Source organism: Corvus kubaryi, unplaced genomic scaffold (assembly GCF_017639235.1).
Source record: "Corvus kubaryi isolate FWS band 111438036 unplaced genomic scaffold, C.kubaryi_AGA036_p1.0 split3-73, whole genome shotgun sequence".
NCBI classification, from domain to species: Eukaryota; Metazoa; Chordata; class Aves; order Passeriformes; family Corvidae; genus Corvus; species Corvus kubaryi.
The window spans coordinates 3,029,207-3,044,507 of record NW_024582091.1 but is presented as its reverse complement, the minus strand read 5'-3'; the positions used below and the strand labels follow the sequence as shown (position 1 = coordinate 3,044,507).

The following is a 15,301-nucleotide window of genomic DNA, read 5'->3' as shown; positions in this document are numbered from 1 at the left end:
TAGTCACTTTAAATAGTTTTCAACTACAAGCCAAGAGCATCAGTTTTCTTAAAATACACTTTTTATATCGTAAGGTTAAAATAGCTGTCCAGGAATATCTTCCTATGGACAACATATGGCAGAAAAATAATAATAGCAGCATAGTTTATACTCATATAAACAATTACGTGGTATCATATGAATAATGGCAGTCTAATACACCTTTAGTATTCAAATAATTCAGTGTGCTCATATTGTACTCAATCAGTGACAGTACATCTTGTGAAAAATGGCAGTATTTAATTTGTTATTTGAGACGAAGGCCAAAGGTAAAGTGAAATGTAGAAGTAAACCTTTTTGGGATGTAGTCAGTGGTATTCAGTCTACATTCAGCTCAGCTGAACTACTTAATATCTGCTGATATATTTTTTTTTAATTTTCTTGTAGATATGTTTATTTTCTTTGTTGAATCATTCTTCTCCTACAATGCACATAAGAAACAAAATGTTCTTAATTAATCTCATCACTGTAATCTTACTGGTCTGTGGTGTCTCTACACTCAGAAACTGCATTATTTCTTGCGGAATATTGTATGTTCAATGGCTATCTAATTTGCTGCTATCGCTCTAAGTCTCTTTATTCCTGCTCTCCAGGTATATCCTCCAACTGAAACTCTCTTAAGTGATTTGATACTGAATTTGCTCCTTTGAAGAGGTGTAACATTTGACAGTCCTGAAGGTTTTATACTTACATATATTGAAAAAATAGGTATTATACAGATAGCAGCTGGCATTTTTTTTTCTACATTCTGCCCTGTTAACATGCTCGTGTCTTAACTAGGCAGGGACAGAATTAGAAGGAAATGTGTTCTCTGGGACTGTATAGCTCTTAAGATCTCTGAATATTGCTTACTTCAGAAGCAAAATCATCCTTGAAATTGTGAGTGTGCAGCAATGGGTTTGCTGGGAGTTAACTGTGTGTTAAATTTCTTCTAGGATTTTTGCTGGTTTTTTTACCGAACACTAAGTAAATAAGTATATATTTATATATGTGTATAAAATTAGGAAGAAACCTAAATAACATTTCACAGTAATAATTTTTCTTAATGATTCTCCTTTGCCTCATGTTTTTTTGGGTACAAAGTAAATGGGCAATATGTGTATGAATAGTTTCAGAACTGGAGGAATATATATACAGGAGAACAAAAGCAAAGTAGAGAAAGAAAGGACTCTGGGTTGTAAGAAATGCTTATAAACAGTGGTAAAACATTTTCTGCCTTATTTCTCATTAGAGTTTGTTTATTTTCCAAAATAATAGTGCACATTAACCTGTATTTACAGATGAGTACAAAACACTGTCTGGAATAAAACTGGGAACAATCACTGGCAGTTACAAAAACTTCTGCAAGTGGGTAGCAAGCATCTGTGTAAGGAAACTGCTAAGTTATGGCCCTGTGGGAACCATGAGGGTTCACTTACTACCCCAGCAGTATGGAGTTTAAAAATAAAAGTTAATAACGTTTATATTATAAAATTTATAACCATATAACTATAAAATTAATAAAGCTTAAAAATAAAGGTTAATAAAGTTTTACTTTAAGCCAGCTCTAGGGTTCCCAAAGAGATTGGGTACATGATTTGTTTATCTCCCCGGAAGTCAGAAATTTAGTTAAGATACTGCATTTACATATGCAGTTATATATGGTGCACTATATTCTTTATACACTAGAATTATAAATTTCTGCTCCTAAAATGGGGCTCCATCTTTGAAAGATTTTAGATTAATAGCTAAGATGCCCTTGATGGCTCTCCTTTTTTAAAGCAAACCTTTCACACCCGAGTGGTAGAAGGGCTGCTGTGCAGCACAGCTTGCAAGGGGTACTACTCGACTTACAGAAACTGATGTTGGAGACACAAAGTAGCTGGTTAGAGTAATAGGGTGGTGGTCTGTCACTATGATTTTCCTTTTCTGTTTTTAGAGCATCAGTTCTGTAGTAATTAAATTATTTTAAATTGTTTGTGACATTGATATGAGATTTCCCCTGTGGTTGTAGGAAGAGGAATACAATGCATAGTATCTGCAAGAATGCTGCTAAGTTTTAGTGAACAGTACATAACTGAAACACTCATGCTAAGCTCATGGTGTAATAGGTTCCTTCTTTGTAAATGTTTGATAATACAGATGTCTTATTAAAGTGAATCAAATGATAGGTATACCAGAGAAGATTTTTACTTTAAAAATTTCCTGAATCCCCACAGCCTTTTTATCTCTTCATTAGAGTTGTTATTATGTTTGAAGTTTAGGAAAAAATTATTACTTATAAGTTCTTTAGTTTTAGCAGCAAATCCCTTTTATTAAATCCATCTTATTAAGATTTAGATTCCCACAAGAATTTGACAGCACTTCTCTGAAAGATTCAGTCTGAGAGACCCACTGCTGGGAAGTTAAAAACAAAATTGCAGTCAGAAATACTTTTCTGGTTTAGGTATAACGATAAAATGTGGGATTATACTTGTTCTGAAGTGCTTAAAACACATATAATAATCCAAGCATTACAGTGCACAGAATGTCCTTACATTTTTCTCTGTTCAAATATTTCATTAACTTCTGAGCTTCTCTCCAGCTCAGAGTCAGTACAACTCTTGTGAGTGGGATTAACAAATCAAGTAGGAAACTAGCAACAGTGTGCACTGTAAGTCAAAGTTTCTTGCTGAGGACTTCCCGTTAATGAGCTATCATGCCCTCACAAAGTCTGTAGGATGTACAAACCAGATACAAAAGCCTGCTGAGTAAACCCTTAGCGTTATTTTTTAAGAATAAAAATCCCCCAAAAACAAAACAAACACAAACCAACAACTGAAACCAAACCAAACCAAACCAAATAAGCCACCAAAAAGACCGGCCAAACAAAAACCCCCACTTTTCTTATCACAAAACACATGGCACTACAAATCTTACACCACAAAAATTTTGCTGTGTTTTCAAAGTATAGAAATCTTGATGTTAGTTGCAACATAATGCATATTAAATGTGTCTACATTTTGCTTCATGTTAAAGTAGGTTTCAGAATGTCAGAAACTCTGATACTTTAGTATTTATATAGAAACTTTTAAAATAGCATTTGCCAAAAAGTTTTTAACACTCAGGCCATTAAAACTGTCAGTCTGTTGAATTTATAGCATTAAGGCTAATGGTGAAATTTCACATTTGAATGAGTAAGTCATACATTGTTAATACTACAGAACCTCAAATAATGATTCAGTGCACAAAAAGATGTTAAATGTCTCAGAAAATCCAGCTATGGGTGTTTTAAATATGAAGGGAAGATGGTATAAATGCAATTTTATGTGCTGTTTGTAATCTAGAAAAAAAATTATAACACTAAGTTATACATATAGGTACTTATGTAAGAATATATACTGAATGAGGGAAAAGGAAACCAACTGCAAATTTTCCTTTCTTCTTTTTCAGGTCAGAACTGTGGAGGCTTAGTACAGGGACCAAATGGTACTATAGAAAGCCCTGGATTTCCTCATGGTTATCCAAATTATGCCAACTGCACATGGATCATTATCACAGGAGAGCGTAACAGGATACAATTGTCATTTCATACTTTTGCCCTTGAGGAAGATTTTGATATTTTGTCAATTTACGATGGACAACCACAGCAAGGCAATTTAAAAGTGAGGTAAGGTACCTTTTTCTTTCCCAATTTCTTTCTGTCTGTCTCTTTGCCTTTCTTTCTCTCTCCTGAATATATGTTCTGATGATATGTTAGAACATACACTGTGTTTCCTTAGTTCATCTACAGCCAAGGGGATAGTAGTGCCCCAAGATCTCCCAGTGAAAGATGGTAATCCAAATTTCAGATCTTTATGGCCCTAGCTTGTGTATCAGTAACATCAGTTGTACCTAAAATTTGCACAGTTCAAGGTCAGTTTTGGTGAAGGCCCTAAGCATAGAAGTATTCCACGTTTAAGCGTATTATTTTTATTTGTCTGCTTGTGGAATCCAGGTTTGGCCAAGGGTCCCTTTCTTGAAGGCACCAGTCACCAGTTTTTGAAAGAACTCTTACTGAGATGAGTTCAGGAGTAAGTTGTTTGACAATTGAAATTCTTATCCATTAAGCAGTTAGGGATCTTTAAAGGTCAGAAACTGGTGTGTCTTATCTGTCCAAATACCACTGAGGTCATAAAGAGGCCTTATTGAAGCTTTTTGATCTTGAAGCTTTTCACAACTTCAGGTTTTGATGCATTAATTTCATTGGTGTCTTTTAAGTTCCTCAGTCATTTGCTGGATCTGGACTGCAGAGCTGGAAAGCAAACACTGCTTTCAATGCTGCTCTGTCGTTTTCTGTTCAGGCATGAGATTTATTGAGTACTGTAAAACACTGCTGTCAGTTCTGTTGTCTGATTACTCTTTTACATGCTGCTGATTTATACTATACTGCTAAAACAAATGTGGGAGCATCGCCAATTTGTTTCACATTTTAGTGGGTATCATCACTGGATATTTTTGACAAGAATAATGTTCTGCTTGATTGTTTACTCAGTTCAAAAAGTTCTGAGAACTGTGGAAGGTAGTACACAGCTACCAATGACTTAGTTGCACAGTGTGTGGGCTTCATTTACTGTACTTAACTGACCTTTAGTACTTGTACCACCTGTATATAGGATAAATATTTCTTTTTTAGTCAAATGCTTTTATTAGCATTATCTAACATGCCTGCTTGTTTTTCACTAATCTCAGTAGAAAATTGTTTAAAGGAAGAGCACCAACAAATGTTCAGTGGGTATGAGCATAGTAAACAGAAATTCCTAAGTATGGTCTTGATCCAAGTGAAGTCATTTTAATTGCTGATGATTCCAGTAAAACAAGGATTTCACTTCCAACTTCCAGCAGGGAAGAAGATATTTTTTTCTCCTTGCTTGTATTTGCAGAGGTTAGCATAGCAGAATTTGAATGACAGGTTTCTGTTGATATCTCATATCCCATGTCATACCCTTTGTTGTACAAAGAACATTCACAGGTGTACCCCTTTGAAGTTACACATTTCAAAACAATGCCTTCGGCAAATATTGGAAAATTATAGTCTTGGTCTTTTGGCTGACAGCATGCAGATGCAGGAGAGCATCTTGGAAGTTCTGCTTCAGGGCATGCACTTATTTTTCCCCATAGAGAAAAATACTCAACTACATTTTGGATAATTGTGCTCCTTTAGCCATCATGCAAAATCTGGAGCTTTTCCTTAATAATAGCTGTGTAACTATATCACCATCACAAACTATAATAATTAAGTAACACTCACTCCATAATTTGTATAGTATGTTGATGCCATGAAGATTTTTTGCCTTTTCTTTTATACCTATTATACCTTTTTACAACCTCTGTATTCTTAGTGCTTTTGCCTACATTCTTGGACTCTAAACATTTTAGAAGCTTTGTAGCTAGGGATAAGTGTGCCCCAGACCCCAAGGTCCTCTCCAGAACACATTCTGTAAACTAAGATAGAACCATCCAGGGGAAGGCTCCTTGAGGAAGGGGGGGCTCATTCAAGCCTCTCACTGGAGAATTTTTGATAGATATGCTAATTAGTAAGACCTATAATGTTATGCCAGATCTTTTGGGGGTGGCATTGCGGTGTGCATTTTGGCGCATTCGACCTGGATGTGTGCACCTAAGGATCCTTAAAATAAATACCAAGGTAAAATCCCTTATTCCCCTTCTAACCATGTTTGACTCTTGATTTTAAGACCAAGAAAAGGCATCATGTTTTTCAGCTGCTACAACAAAATTGAGTAAAAATGAATAGTATGTTCAAGTAGTTTATTGTGCTGCCTGAAGGACCTTTCGGTATGCTAAATGTGCACCAGGATATTTTCACTACTTATTGATTGCAAAACCCTAAAAAATAGAAACAGATATAAAATATATTGAAATGATTAGACAAAGGAATAAATTGGTTTAGGCTGTTTGTGTGGAGAAAGAAAAGCAAAACAGAATGATAACATGTATACGAACTTTGGTTAGTGCCTTATTAAAGCATACACTGGTTTAAGGGATAAATTACACATGGTAGTAATCACAGGCTTTTGTAAGCTATAAGGATGTCGAGAATTAAAATAGTAGCAGGAACAACAGTGTAAACAGAAGATACGGTACTAAAAAGCGCTATTTTACATCTTCCTATTCTTCTAGAAAAAATCCAGCTAGCAATAATTCTGTGTAATTCTGAGACCTGTGGCTCAAAATTGTCCTTAAAAGATTGGCACAGTGGCTTTATGTTTATCATTGTAAATATAATGAACACAAAACAGGATTTGATGCATAATACATAATTTTATATATATATATATATATAAAATATATATATATAGTGTGTATATTTATAACTATATACATATATTTCATCCAGGAGTGCAGCACAGGTTGGGATCTACCCATCTGGGGAGTAGCTCTGTGGAAAGTGCCCTGGGGCTCCTGGTGGGCAGCAAGCTCAAAGTGAGTGAGCAGTGTGCTGCTCCTGCAAAGAAAGCCAACAGGGTGCTGGGCTCATCAACAACACCATTACCAGCAGAGATAAACAAGTCATTGTCCCACTCTGCTCAGGGCTTGTCAGGCCACACCTGGAATACTGTGTTCAGTTTTGGTCCCACTCCACAAAAAAGATGTGGACAGGCTGGAGAGGGTCCAGAGAAGGGCCACAAAGATGATCAATGACTGGGCAGTTGTCATGTGAGGAAAGGCTGAGAGAAGTGGGCTTGTTCAGCCTAGAGAAAGGGGGACCTTGTCACTGTACTCCAGTATTTAAAGGGTAGCTACAAAGAAGATGAAGACTCCCTTTTTTTACAAGGAGTTGCATGGAAAAAATCAGGGGTATAGGGTACAAGTAACTTCTGGGTAGATTCCAAGTGGACACACAAGGAAAATTTTTCACAAAGAGAAGTATCAGCCATTGAAATAATCTCCCAAGAGAGGTGGTGGATCCCCAGTGTTGGACACTTCTAAGATCCAGCTGGACAGGGTGTTGGGCCATTGTAGTTAGACTGTTCTTTTGCCAAGGAAGGTTGGACCAGATGATTCTTGAGGATCCTTCCGACCTGATATTCTATGACTATGATCCTATGATATATAAAAGAGGAACTTTTAAGTCTACTGCCACCACCAATTAGTTATGCTAATGCTTTTTTGCATAATGTAGTCTTAATTCTATAGACAAACATGAAGTTACATAATTGATTTCACCATATATTATAACCAAAACAAATATTTCAGTTCTATATTATTGAAAAAAACTTACATTAAAGAAAAAATATTGCTTTATCAGTTGATGGAGAAAGATTTCAAAATATAACTACATTCTAATTTAACTGAGAAAAGATGCAAAATATATTTTTGATTTGCATTTTATATTCTATGGAAATTTCTTTTTCTATATGCAGTTAATTGTCAACACGTAGAACTCGGATAAACAAGAGATGCAAGTGGGGCGCACTGAGACAACAGTTATTATTCAGATGTACTCCTTGTGGATTGTTTCCCTAAGCGTCATATTCAGTAATTCACTGTAACCCTGGAGGTAGCAAATGTTTATTTTGATTTTTTTTCTTTGTCATATGTATCAGATAAACTAGTAAATGGAAATATTTTTAATAGGGGACAGAGGTCAGCCGTGAAGAGGCTCAGCATAAAGGGAAATATGAACTGACAGTATTGACCTATTGACCTGTGTACTGCCAGTAGATACATTACCTGCCACAGACAAGTGAATTCAAAACAGACTTCTCGAGAGTTTATAGATTTCAAAACTCATTTCAGGGCTGGTTGTAATACATACCTATTTTCCACATCTGAAAAGAGAGAAATCCTCATTAATTTTAGCATAATTCTTGTTACAATATATTTTTTCTATATGCAGAATTCCTGAACAGGGGTTTCATAGAGAGGTATAAGGAAACCATAGCAGGACTGGATAAACAGAAAAGCCTGTATCAAAACCTCTGTTGCTGAAGAGGTGGGCTGGGGTGTAAGTGGGGCGTTAGAACAGAACTGTGAATTTTACAAACACAGTGAACTGAGACCTTGTATGTGCAATTGCCTCCATCTCAGTTTACCCCCTGATGTTTCAAATTTTTTTCTATGTCAAATACCGGTAAATGTAATCTCTGTGTTACAAAGTCTGGCAGTAAAAGTTACTCTTTTAGTATCTCACACTTAGTTTACCTAAGAGTCAGTTGCAGATCTGTGTGATAAATTCTGGAAAAAACTTTCTCAGTTAATCTTTCAGACAGTCCTAAAAAACTTTTAAAAATAGATTCCAAGCAATTTTGTTTTTTTCTGACACAGAAAACCTGTTAATTAAATTATATGCACTAATGGGAAGACACAAAATACACAGATGTAAATATTTTTTACTGTGTGTATGCATATCTGTCAGTTATTTTAGACATACATGATATATATTCTTTGGAAAGTGATTTTAAAATGTCTACTTGCCTTCATGGCTTCTCAGGCCTTCTAAACATTATTTAGTTTACTGCAGCCTAGCTAATAATATAATAGATGCTGTTTGTTACTACTCATGTTAATTGAAATAAACAGTTTTGTTTTAATGGAGCAGTAATGCTTATGATGAAAGTTGCTAATGTAGCATGTAATAAAATACAGCTTACCAAAAATTTTCTGACAAGAATATATAAAATGTGTGCTTAATAGCAATATATATCCTCTGTTTTCTTGTATCATGCACATATAATAGGGATTAAATATGAATTATTCACAGTATTCACTTTCCCCTATTTCCAGCAAGCAATAAACCATACGTATACTCTGCACATCATAATCCAAGCACAGAGGTAAAAGATAAAGTCTGAGCTCTCGCTTGCTATTAAACCTCTTTTATCTTAAAAAGCCATGATTTATAATGTATGCAACATTTACATTTTTTTTTTTTGTTTTGTTTATGTTCTGTTTCTTTGTCATTTATTATTTGATTGTTTCTTCAGAAACCATTTCTGTCTTCCATCTCTCCAGGGTCAAGAGAACAGTGAAGCAATGCTGGGGTGATTGACTTTTCTACAGAACTGCTGACACTGCAGCAGCAAGAGCTTTGGGCAGTTTAAAGTTCTTATTTCTTTTTTCCTTCCCCATGAAAATGACATATGTAATTTTTTTTACCTTTTTATTGCACACCATTTCCTACAAAGTATATAACACTTCTGTGTGTGTGTGAGCTGGTGACTGTGAAGAAAACAGTATAGGAATGAGTATAGTAGCATTTTTCCAGATGAAGCTTACCTAGAACACAGCACAAAGTAACAGACTAGTGTTGAAATTTCTAAACCAAGACTATTGAATAATTTCAGCAGAACATTCTGATGCTTCATGTATGTGTAAGAAAAGGAAAACTATTACTGTATATTATACAATTATTACTGACTTCCTGCCAGTAGATGTGCCAATCAGTGACTACTGTTCCCTTTTTTATGTTAATCATAGAATCACAGAATAAAATACAGAGTGACTTGGGTTGGAAGAAACATTAGAGATCACCTAGTTCCAACCCGCCTGCAATGGTCAGGGACACCTTCCACAAGACCAGGTTGTTCAAAGCCCTGTCCAAACAGAACTTCAATACTACAAGGGGTAGTGGACACACAGCCTCCCTGGGCAACCTGTTCCAGTGCCTCAAAACCCTCTTGAGTAAAGAATTTAACATCTAATTTCCTCATATCTAATCTACAGCTTCCCTCTTTCAGTTTAAAAGCAGTGCACCTTGTCCTGTCACCTGTATAAAAAGTCCCTCTTCCTCCTTTTTATGTTTCCTTGTGGTACTGGAGGCTGCATTGAGTTCTACCCAAAGCCTTCTCTTCTCCAGGGTGAACAGCCTCAGCTCTCTCAGACTGTCTTTGTAGGACAGGTGCTCCAACCTTCTTATCGTCTTTGTGGCCCTCCTCTAAATCAGATTTTTCTTAGTTTTTCACCTACTAACATATTAGGAAAAGGAAACTTTTGTAGTATAGAGCTAAAATGTGATTCATTATACATCACATAGCTATTTAAGGAAAGAAAGACCTGATCAGCTAAATGCTGACAAATAGTTTCTGCCAACGTGAAAAGAGCATGTAATGGAAGGTAAGATAATTTATGTGTGCAATACTGGCAGGTTCAACCTCATGTACAGAGTGTTGTTGGGGTTTTTTTTTCCCAGATGTGGATAAAAGGTAAATACCTATTCCCAAAATTTTAGCTTCCTGATTCAAAATCATAAGCTGGCTAATTTTGTTGGCAAGCCTACATGCTAAAAAGATTTAACAGAAGTTGTATTAAATATGAAGTCAAATAAGGAGTCTTCTTACTAGCAAGCCATTTCTCCAATTATTATAGGACATATTAATTACATGTTTTGGGCTGATACTAAATGATGGCCAACTAAAAAAGAATATTTTTTTTTCCCCCTAAAACCATGGAACTCCCACCTAAAAAAACCTATTTCACATTTAAGGAACTACTATTTCTTGGGGAAAAAAAAATTAGATTCATTTAACAAGGCAAAGCAGTGCATGAACTTATACTGTTATATTCTTCATTGGTAATTTAAATTATATTCTTCATTGGTAATTTAATTTATATTCTTCATTGGTAATTTAAAGCTTTTTTGAATGTAGTTGTTTAACTCAGCATGATAAAATGAATGCGAGAGTTACCATAGTGAATTGTAGCTGTGCTCAACTTCTTTGTCCTCTTGGAGGTGGATCTCTTTTTTCATCTGAAACTGGCCATAGTACATCTTCAGAGAACAGTTGCTTCTTTGCCTCTTACATGCTTTTGAAACTGAACCCATAGAAGTGTCAGCAGTGGTTTGATGCATTAGTATGTAGTACTGCCCTATCAAAAGTATTACTAGTAAGGATTTAGAAGATGAGAGCTGGGATATGATTACAAAACAGACAAGTTTCCAAATAAACAGGTGATAATATTAACTCAATTACTGGTTGTATAAGCAATTTTTATTCTTAAATTCATTAATATTTGAGAGTGAGGACAATTGCTTAACTTTATTTTCTGTCATCTAGACATATATTACACATGCAGAGTGCATTAAGCAGTTTTATATTAGTCTTCCTTCATCTTCTGTTATGTCAAAAAAGATAAGTCTGTTTTATTTTAAATAATATATGTTGAATTGACATGATTATGTTCAGAAGCCCTGCCGATCGGCATCCCTAAATACTGTGTATACAATAATTATTGCAACTGTTCTTGCTCAGACATCAGTCACTTCCTTTTGCTTATATTCTGACTGCAAACTAATAATTAAATTATAGCCATTACAAAATTTGAAGCTGGACTCCACAATGAGACTAAAGTTCAGTTGTCAAAATCTGTCCCCTTTTGATTTGTTGCTGTATGTCCATATTGTGGGATTTTCTATCATTTCTATATAACTGTGATAGATAACTTTTTACTTATTAAATTACCTGTGTGTTATGAAGAATTTTTGATGCTTGTTTGTTTTAGAAAGGAAAAACATATTTTATAGGTTAACTATCAGATTAAAGGGGACCAAAAAGAGTTTTATAAAATGAAAATGAAGTAATCACATTTCTGATGCATGTAATTAGGTTAAACTCTGAATCATGTTCTCTTACTGTCATCTGGTAATTACCTGCTTGCCTTAACTGAGCCTTGTGATTATTGACTGTATGATCACAGTATGGTTTTGGATCACACTGTGCTGGACAGGGATGTATTGATCATGGGACAGATATGACATGAGAAATGTTCAGGCATTTGAGGGGAATTCTGCAGTCCCTCACTTCTGAATTTCTGCAGTGGAAGTTCAGCATCCTTTCCCTTGTCATCCAGTCACACACAATCAATTCCTCTTGTAAAACAAATTTTGTAGACAAGTTCTAATAATCTTGCAGTTTCCAATATTACTTGGAGACTTTCCTTGGTGTTTGTACTGTTCGTGTTCACAAGACTATCTGCTGACATTATTAGGGGCCTTGGATTTTGACAGTGATGTTTTTCCCACTTAATTCAGTCTAAAGTATACTCCTGCTGACATCCCAGATTATTCCTGTGTTCATACTTCCATTTGAGTGAAAACTATGCATTGTCATCTCCATTCAATTCAATGAATTTATTAAGAATGCTAACTAGCCAGTGGCTAACTGAAACGCATAAAATGAGAGTGACTCTCATCATAAAGAAATTTGAAGAGAAATTTTTTTAATAAGCCCAATATGAACCAGACAGGGAATAGCACTCTTTAAAACTTCTTTTTTGTATACAGATCTCATTTATATGATTCTGTCTTTCAGCAAAAAGTTAATTTAAGAAAATAATCTTTTGTTTATCTCCCACACCCCCAACACACACACATATGCACTGCCGGCTTTTTTTTTGCAGAGTCTAGTGTGACCAGAATCATGAAACAAAAGCAAAATGGCAAAGAAATGAAAAAAACAGATGCCAGTTTTAGACTGCTTTTTATCTTAGTTAAGACAGGCTACTTTTCTTGGCTTCTGAAGTTAAATACACATATTAAGGTCGTGAGTAAGAAAATTGTGATGAATTTTAATGTAAATTATTAGACACTATTTACAAAAAACCCTCCATTTTTTGTTTTTAAGTACTTGACATAATTCTTAAATTAGTGAGAGGAACTGGGGAGGAGTGGCTGGAAAGTGGCTCAGCAGAAAAGGACCTGGGGGTGCTGGTTGACAGCAGCTGAACGTGAGCCAGCAGTGTGCTCAGGTGGCCAAAAAGGCTAATGGCATCCTGACCTGTATCAAGAGCAATGTGGCCAGCAGAGCCAGGGAAGTGATTTTCCCCCTGTACTCAGCACTGGTGAAGCCTCAAGTCTGGTGTCCAGTTCTGGGCCCCTTATTTCAAGGCAGATACTGAGGTGCTGGAGTGAGTCCAGAGAAGGGCAATGAAGCTGGAAGGGTCCTGTGAGGAGCAGCTGAGGGAGCTGGGGTTGTTTAGCCTGGAGAAAAGGAGGCTCAGGGGAGACCTTATCATTCCCTACAGCTGCCTGAAACAAGGCTGTAGCCATGTGGGTGTCAGCCTCTTCTCCCAGGCAACCAGCGATGGGACAAGAGGAAATGTCCTCAAGCAGCACCAGGGGAAGTTCAAGCTGGACATCAGGAAGAAATTTTCACTGATGATATGTGGCATCCACGAATTCTCTGGGCATCCTGTTCCACTGCAAAATAAACAGTTTCTTCCTAATATCTAACCTACATCTACTCTCAGTTTGAAGCCATTCTGTCTTTTCCTGTCACTACATGCCCTTGTAGATAGTTTCTCTCAATTTTCCTTGTTGGCTCCATTCAGATACTGGAAGGCTGAAGTTAGGTCACCTTGAAACCTCCAGTCTGAACAAACCCAATTCTTTCAGCTTTTCCTCACAGGAGAGGTGCTCCATCCCTTTGATGATCTTGGTGGCCTCCTCTGGACTCACTCCAAGAGGTCAATGTCCTTCCTGTACTGGAGACCCCAGAGCTGGATGTAGTGTTTCAAATGGAGCCTCTGCAGAGCAGAGTAGAGGGGCAGAATTCCCTCCCTTGCCCTGCTGGCCATGCTCTTTGGATGCAACCCAGGATACATTTGGCTTTCTGGCCTGTGAGAACACATTGCCGGGGCATGTCCAGCTTCTCATCCACCAGCACCCCCAAATCCTTCTTGTCAGGGCTGCTCTCAATCTTTTCATCCCCCAGTCTGGACTGGTATTAGGGCTGCCCTATCCCAGATTCAGCATCTTGCACTTTGGCTTGTTAAACTTCATGAGATTCTGGTCCCTCTTGATGACAGTCTGTCCTTCAGGTGTGTCAACAGCAGCACTCAGCTTGGTGTCATCTGCAAATTTGCTGAGGGTGCACTCGATCCCCTTGTCTGTCTCAGTAGTGATTATCCTTTACTATACTTAGAAATTTTAACAGTTTGGTGTTTTGAGAGCATTCATCAGAAGGAAAAATGAGACAAGATCATTGCTTTGTCCATGGTGATGAAGTCATGAAGTAGGGATTCCCAAGAGAACCATGCAGGGACCACGTGTTCCCAGATTCAAGGTAAAGAGGAGAGACATCCTCTTGTCTCATAGTTTATAAACTTTCCATCATAAAATTGATTAAACTTTCCTATTAAAAATACAGTGTTTCTCTTTGCATTTAGGCTGCCATATGACAGAAAATTACTCAGATATTCCTTTTTGACAATGAAAGAAACATTTGTATACCTTACTGAAATTCTGCCTAACTTCTTTTCACTAAAGGGAAGATGATTGCCAATATCTAATAGAAGAAATTACAAAAATTATTTACCTTATGATAGAGGGCAAATACTGTGGAAATCATTGATTAGTGGCATAATTTCAAGTATCAAAAGAGGAAGAGTTATTGGTGTGTTACAGAAAGCAAATTATTTTAAAAGAAAATTGCTTTTAAAGGTAAATATTCCTGTTTTTAATGACAGAAGTGTTAACTAGAGAAAACAGTAATATTAAAATTATGTTTCTAATAAAGTCCAAGGCATTTGAGCAACTTGGTCTAGTGGAAGTTTCCCTGCCTGTGACAGGGGTTTGGAACTGGATGATCTTTACGGTCTCTTTCAGCTCAAATCATTCTATGATTCTGTGAGTACTTTGGAGCTTTTAATTCCACAGGGTTTTAGTTAGAGTACAATTCTTGTGTGCTATTAGATATTTGAGACAAACATGTGCAGCCAAGCTAGAAAGTATCAAGGGCAGTAGTAAAGCAACCATCCTTTCACACAGTGAAACCATCATTTCACAACCAATGTAGTGAAATCAAGATTTTAGTCCATACTTCTTGCATTTGGTTTTCTATGTTACATCTTTCAAAAGCCTAATATCAGCCAACAAATGACATAGTACATTAATTAGATTACTAAATTTTGTTCAATATTATGGACTTAAGTAGTGGTATTATGGTGCATATACCAAACATCATAGCAATCACTTTTATGCTGCACATCATTTTATTTACTACTTGTAATAGGAAAGAGTTATTTACAAAATGTATGCTGTCTTAATTTTGCTTTATCTTGAAAGAGGTAGTACTGAAAAAGAGGTTTTAAAAAAATCTGAAGTAACCTTGAAATTTCAAACAGTGTCACTAAATAAGCTTAACATCGCTCTGTACAGTAAAAGAATATGTTGTTTGGTTAAAACTTGCTATGTTCTACAGCATACAGATTGTGAGGCTCTGAGAAGCATTTAACAAGAAAACCTCTCTCAGCCATAGCTTCATGTTTTTTTCCTGTAGAAATCATTGAAAATGGATGGCGAAAA

General features: G+C 36.2%; 1 protein-coding gene across 2 annotated transcripts in view; it reads left to right on the top strand.

Moving 5' to 3' along the window:
* The window catches only part of CSMD1 (CUB and Sushi multiple domains 1), a 1,103,023-nt gene that overhangs the window by 215,270 nt on the left and 872,452 nt on the right, over positions 1-15,301 (top strand). For both annotated transcript variants that reach the window (XM_042017326.1, XM_042017325.1), the window contains exon 2: positions 3,451-3,667. In XM_042017326.1, the coding sequence (XP_041873260.1) occupies positions 3,451-3,667 (217 nt within the window). The remainder of the gene's footprint in view (positions 1-3,450; positions 3,668-15,301) is intronic.